The 6,210-nt window shown below is 43.3% G+C and overlaps 1 protein-coding gene across 1 annotated transcript in view; it reads left to right on the forward strand.

The window, feature by feature from the left end:
- Positions 1–5,365, forward strand: part of LOC132464389 (NADPH oxidase 5-like) — a 12,525-nt gene extending 7,160 nt beyond the window's left edge. Inside the window, exons 9-17 of the mRNA XM_060060730.1 lie at positions 84–216; positions 520–662; positions 1,171–1,458; positions 1,891–1,935; positions 2,300–2,424; positions 2,829–2,913; positions 3,064–3,163; positions 3,551–3,717; positions 4,719–5,365. Coding sequence (XP_059916713.1) covers positions 84–216; positions 520–662; positions 1,171–1,458; positions 1,891–1,935; positions 2,300–2,424; positions 2,829–2,913; positions 3,064–3,163; positions 3,551–3,717; positions 4,719–4,850 — 1,218 coding nt within the window. The 3' untranslated portion in view covers positions 4,851–5,365. The remainder of the gene's footprint in view (positions 1–83; positions 217–519; positions 663–1,170; positions 1,459–1,890; positions 1,936–2,299; positions 2,425–2,828; positions 2,914–3,063; positions 3,164–3,550; positions 3,718–4,718) is intronic.
- The last annotated feature ends 845 nt before the right edge of the window (positions 5,366–6,210 follow it).

The following is a 6,210-nucleotide window of genomic DNA, read 5'->3' on the forward strand; positions in this document are numbered from 1 at the left end:
TGTGTGTGTGTGTGTGTGTGTGTGTGTGTGTGTGTGTGTGTGTGTGTGTGTGTGTGTGTGTGTGTGTGCGTGTGTGTGTGCAGGTGACCCACCTGGTGATAAAGAGGCCCCCGTTCTTCACCTTTAAACCCGGGGACTACCTCTACATCAACATCCCGGACATCGCTACGTACGAGTGGCACCCCTTCACCATCAGCAGCGCGCCCGAACAGTCTGGTAACCAGTACCCCCGGTACAACATTACCAGTACTGTATACTAGTACATACATGGTATATACACTATATCCTAGTATATGTTACAGTAGGGTATTAGCCTAGAATATGGTACAGTCAGGTATATACAATATACCCTAGTATATGGCCCCCTTAGGTATATACACTATATTCAAATATATGGTACATTCACGTGTATACACTATATCTTAGTATATGGTGCAGTCAGGTATGTACACATATGGTATGTATCCTATGTAACCTAGTATATACTGTAGTACAGTCAGTAGTCCCGCTGTGTTTCAGACACCCTTTGGCTCCATATCCGCTCGATGGGCCAGTGGACAAACCGTCTGTTTGAGTTCTTCAGGCAGCCGGAGACACTGGCTTCCAGCCCCAAGAGGCTGGCCACCAGCCTCCGCAACAAGAGGCAGCTGGTCCAGACCCAGGTGGGAAACTACCTGTCACCACGTTATACCTAAACTACCATTACATCACGTTCTATACCTATACTACCACTACATCACTTTATATACCTAAAACTACCATTACACCAAGTTATATACCTAAACTACCACTGCATCACTTAATATACCTAAACTACCATAAATCCCGTTGTATACCTTAACTACCACTACACCCTGTTATGTACCTAAACTACCACTACATAACGTTATGTACCTAAACTACCACTACATAACGTTATGTACCTAAACTACCATTACATCACGTTATATACCTAAACTACCACTACACAACTTAATATACCTAAACTACCATAAATCCCGTTGTATACCTTTACTACCACTACACCCTGTTATGTACCTACACTACCACCACATAACGTTATGTACCTAAACTACCATTACACCATGTTATGTACCTAAACTATATCTAGGTCATAGGTCATGTGTAGGGTCAAAGGTCATACCTAGGGTCCTCTCTTTCTTGTACCAGGAGCAGAATTTCTGGGCCACGGTCTCCAACGGCACCGTGGCAACCAATGAGGACGAGGCTGTGGAGCTGACCATGTACCGTCAGAGGAGCTCCGGAGCTGCTGCCTCAACGGGGGCAGAGGTTCCCCCTGGGGTCCAGGCGGCCCAGGGGGAAGAGGGAGCCCAGGGGGAAGAGGGAGCCCAGGGGGAAGAGGGAGCCCAGGGGGAAGAGGGAGCCCAGGGGGAAGAGACCCGGACCCAAGACCAGCTGGACCACGTGGAGAAAGGAGAGGGACCACATCTGAGAGAGGTTCTTACCTTTACACTGTAAAACCAACACACAGAGAGCTGAGGAGCATTGAGGAGAACGTTGAGGAGAACTTTGAGGAGAACGTTGTTGAGGAAAACTTTGAGGAGAACTTTGAGGAGAACATTCAGGAGAACGTTGAGAATATTGAGGAGAACGTTGAGGAGAACATTGAGGCAAACGTTGTTGAGGAGAACTTTGAGGAGAGCATTGAGGAGAACATTGAGGAGAACGTGTTGAGGAGAACTTTGAGGAGAACATTTAGGAGAACGTTGAGGAAAACGTTGTTAAGGAGAACTTTGAGGAGAACATTGAGGAGAACTTTGAGGAGAACATGTAGGAAAACGTTGAGGAGAACGTTTAGGAGAACATGGTTCGGGAGAACATTATTGAGGAGAACATGGCCGTTCAAATGTTTTCTACTCTGACCTTCAGATCCCAGCCAAACTGGGGGACAACCACCAGCTCTGCAACATCAAGGTGGGAGGCTTCTCCATTCCTAGATTCAAATGAATTCAATAAGTTTGATCCTCTATTTACTTCATAACCTTTTCGATTTATATTATATCCTGTGCAGATATTTCTGCAATAAAATGAATTCTGATTCAGATCTTCCTAATCAGTAGGAAGGAATAGCTCATGGTTAAGATGTAGACCTGCATTGTGGGAATCTGTCTTGTTTTTATTTCAATGCTTTGGTGTTAGATGTTGCTGTGGCTCTTCACCTGTGGTTGTATTGCAGTGTTGTGTTGTTAGATGTTGCTGTAGGTATTCACCGCTGGTTCTATTGCAGTGTTATGGTGTTAGATGTTGCTTTAGGTCTTCACCTGTGGTTGTATTGTAGTGTTATGTTGATGGGCCGTACGGAACGCCCACCAGACAGATATTTGCGTCAGAGCACGCTGTGCTGATCGGGGCAGGGATTGGCATCACCCCCTTTGCCTCCATCCTCCAAAGCATCATGTACAGGTGAGAGAACAGCCTTCAGAAACAGGTGAGAGAACAGCCTTCAGAAACAGGTGAGAGAACAGCTTTCAGAAACAGCTGAGAGAAAAGCCTTTAGAAACAGATGAGAGAACAGCCTTCAGAAACAGGTCAGAGGACAACCTTTAGAAAAAGGTGAGAGAAAAACCTTCAGAAACAGGTGAGAGAAAAGCCTTCAGAAACAGGTGAGAGAACAGCCTTTAGAAACAGATGAGAGAACAGCCTTCACAAACAGATGAGACAACAGCCTTGAGAAACAATTTTTATCTCCAGTCTAACTCTAAACCTGTAGGTCTCTCCAGTCTCACTCTAACCCTGTAGGTCTCTCGTGTCTAACTCTAACCCTGTAGGTGTCTCCAGTCTCATATCTATGGTCTCTTATTCTTAAGGTATCGGAGGAGGAAGCAGAATTGTCCGAACTGCAGCTACTCCTGGTGTGAAAACATAATAGACAGCGATATGAAGTTACGGAAGGTACAAATTCATAAATAAACGAATAAACTATAAATAAATCAACTATTTATTTATATATCTTAGCTCGTCCAATTTGATTGCATGCTTTGCTTGTTGTCAGTTGATAAAAGTGTGTCTTCTGAACGACTGCTTGTTGTCTCTGTGGTGCAGGTGGACTTCATCTGGATCAACCGAGACCAGAAGTCCTTCGAGTGGTTTGTCAGTCTGCTCACTAAACTGGAGATGGACCAGGCTGACGAAGAGCCAGAGGGTGAGGAGAGAGAGACAGAGAGAGACAGAGAGAGAGGGGGGAGGAAAGGTAGAGGGAGAGAGAGAGAGAGAGAGGGGGGGGGGGGGAGGAAAGGTAGAGAGAGAGAGAGAGAGAGAGAGAGAGAGAGAGAGAGAGAGAGAGAGAGAGAGAGAGAGAGAGAGAGAGAGAGAGAAAGAGACTCCCGTGTGAGAGTGTGAGAGAGGGGATGGGAGAGACACAGGGAGAGTTTCTAACCACTTCATTATTTTTGGGGGGTTTATTTCCATTTCCTATAAAGCACTTTGAATAAAAGTGGATATAAACAAAGTGTATGATTATCTTGCTTTCATTGCCGGTATTCTGTTCTGTTCATCATGGCTTCATGATTGGATGCGTGTGATTGGTCAGGCCGCTTCCTGGAGATGCACATGTACATGACGTCAGCACTCAGCAAGAACGACATGAAGGCCATCGGCCTCCAGATGGCGCTGGACCTGCTGGCCAAGAAGGAGAAGAGAGACTCCATCACCGGGCTGCAGACCAGGACCCAGCCCGGCCGACCCGACTGGGCCAAGGTAGCACACTGTACTGGTGGACCTTTACTGTACTGGGGGACCAGTTCCTTATTCATGTCGAATAACTGTAATGGTTTCCTATACTTGATGTGTCTCACTTAATGTGTCCCTGAGCAAGACACTTACCTAAACCCTAACTGTATGTAAGTCGCTTTGGATAAAAGCGTCTGCTAAATGCCCTGATTGTAATTCACTATTCCGGCACAGATCACACCTTAAGCCCTACCAACTAATCCAAGGATATACTTTTATATTATCTATCTATATTATCTATATCTGTATAATATATTTCTATTATATATATTATCATAATCATAGAGTGTATACAATATATCATACTCGAGCACAAAACCAAATATCATAAAATAAAATATGCAATGTCATAAAATAAAAGTCCAACAAATGATTATCAAGTAACAGAGGCAGTCGCTGATTTGGTCAGTAAAATGTTTTGTAAGTAGAAGAATGACAGTGTTAAGTTAAGTGCAGGTTAACCTCTGGATCTCAGTGTTAAGTTAGTCGCAGGTTAGGCTGAGGTTCTCAGTGTTATGTTAAGTTAGTCTGAGGTTAACCTGAGGTTCTCAGTGTTAAATTAGTCTGAGGTTAAGCTGAGGTTCTCAGTGTTAAATTAGTCGCAGGTTAAGATGAGGTTCTCAGTGTTAAGTTCGTCGCAGGTTAACCTGAGGTTCTCAGTGTTGTAAGTCGCAGTGTTCTGTTAGTCTGAGGTTCACCTGAGGGTCTCAGTGTTCTGTTAGTCTGAGGTTCACCTGAGGGTCTCAGTGTTCTGTTAGTCTGAGGTTCACCTGAGGGTCTCAGTGTTCTGTTAGTCTGAGGGTAACCTGAGGGTCTCAGTGTTCTGTTAGTCGCAGGTTCACCTGAGGGTCTCAGTGTTCTGTTAGTCTGAGGGTAACCTGAGGGTCTCAGTGTTCTGTTAGTCGCAGGTTCACCTGAGGGTCTCAGTGTTCTGTTAGTCTGAGGGTAACCTGAGGTTCCACCTGCAGGTGTTCCAGAAGGTGTCTGAGGAGAACAAGGGGAAGGTCCACGTGTTCTACTGCGGTGCTCCGGCGCTCGCCAAGACCATCAAGGCCCAGTGTGAGCACTTCGGCTTCCACTTCTACAAGGAGAACTTCTGAAGCACGCGCTGTTGTTCCTTCTTTTTGTGCGTGTGATTGTGTGTGTGTGTGTGTGTATGTGTGTGTGTCTGTGTGTGTGCGCGTGTGTGTGTGTGTGTGTGTGTGTGTGTGTGTGTGTGTGTGTGTGTGTGTGTGTGTGTGTGTGTGTGTGTGTGTGTGTGTGTTATACTTCTGCATGGAACCCTATCTTACACATGTATTGAACATAAAAAAGCGTATACACAAGGTATATATATCCATGGAAAGTGTGTACGATATGTAAGATATGGATGTGTGGCTGCCGATCAGTTGGTTTTGGTGATGTCTTGTGTTTAGTAAAGAGTAGGATGGGTTTAACCACTCAACTGGTCTGTGAATCTCACGACAGAACTTAATTAACTCAGCTTCTCTCAACTGAACTTTGAACTGTAATGTACTTGATACCGAACAGAACTTTATTTAACTCTGTGTCATAAATCTTCATTTAACAGAACTCTATGTAACTGAACTTTAATAAATGTTGTTTTACTAAACAATGTATTAAATGTGCTTTGTTTAACTGAACTTTATTACACAGCACTTAACTCACAACAACATTTGATACTATGTTTCTCAAATCGTACTTCGACATTTACCACACCTTCTTTATTCATTGTCAATTGGATTTAATATTATACAGGCATTCATGCATATTATATTATATATATTAACATAACCATCACAAAATATTTATATATAGCTATTGAGATTCAACCAAAGTCTGCATATTCATGCGGGGGCCGCATTTTTCTCAAATATGCCGTACTTTAACCGCATAAATTGCAGATTTCCGCGCAAAATATCCTGGGCTTGCATGATTTCATAATCCCCGCATTTTCGTTGCAAAAAAGTCACATATATCTTAGCAGAAATTTGAAAAAAATTGTGTTTACTTCACACAAGAGCAGCCATTTTTTGCACGTTCCCACAATTTCATTGCATAAAATTGCATATTTCATCGCATTTTTTAAGAAAATGTGCCACATAATCCAAGGCATTTAATGACTTGGACCAGTAAATATAAATTACTTTACATTGAATTTTCCTAGGTCCGGATGAGGCATAGACCTATTAAAGGCACCCAGTGCAACTTTCGAGGCTTAAAAATAAACATTCAATTTCTAGTCTTTTTTACACGTAGTAAGTTTCAATAACTCCATACCATTACATACCGACATTTAAGCAGCAAAGATGAGACGTCGTTGTGTGGTGAGAACTGATACAAAATCGATAGCAACAACAATGCCGCCATTTTCTTTATTTTTTGTAACCTACAATAAATAAAGCAGGCTTCCAGTCAATGGAAAAATGGCTTCTCCCCACCGGCGATTGTTGTTGTTTA

Source organism: Gadus macrocephalus, chromosome 9 (genome assembly GCF_031168955.1).
Source record: "Gadus macrocephalus chromosome 9, ASM3116895v1".
Classification (NCBI taxonomy): domain Eukaryota; kingdom Metazoa; phylum Chordata; class Actinopteri; order Gadiformes; family Gadidae; genus Gadus; species Gadus macrocephalus.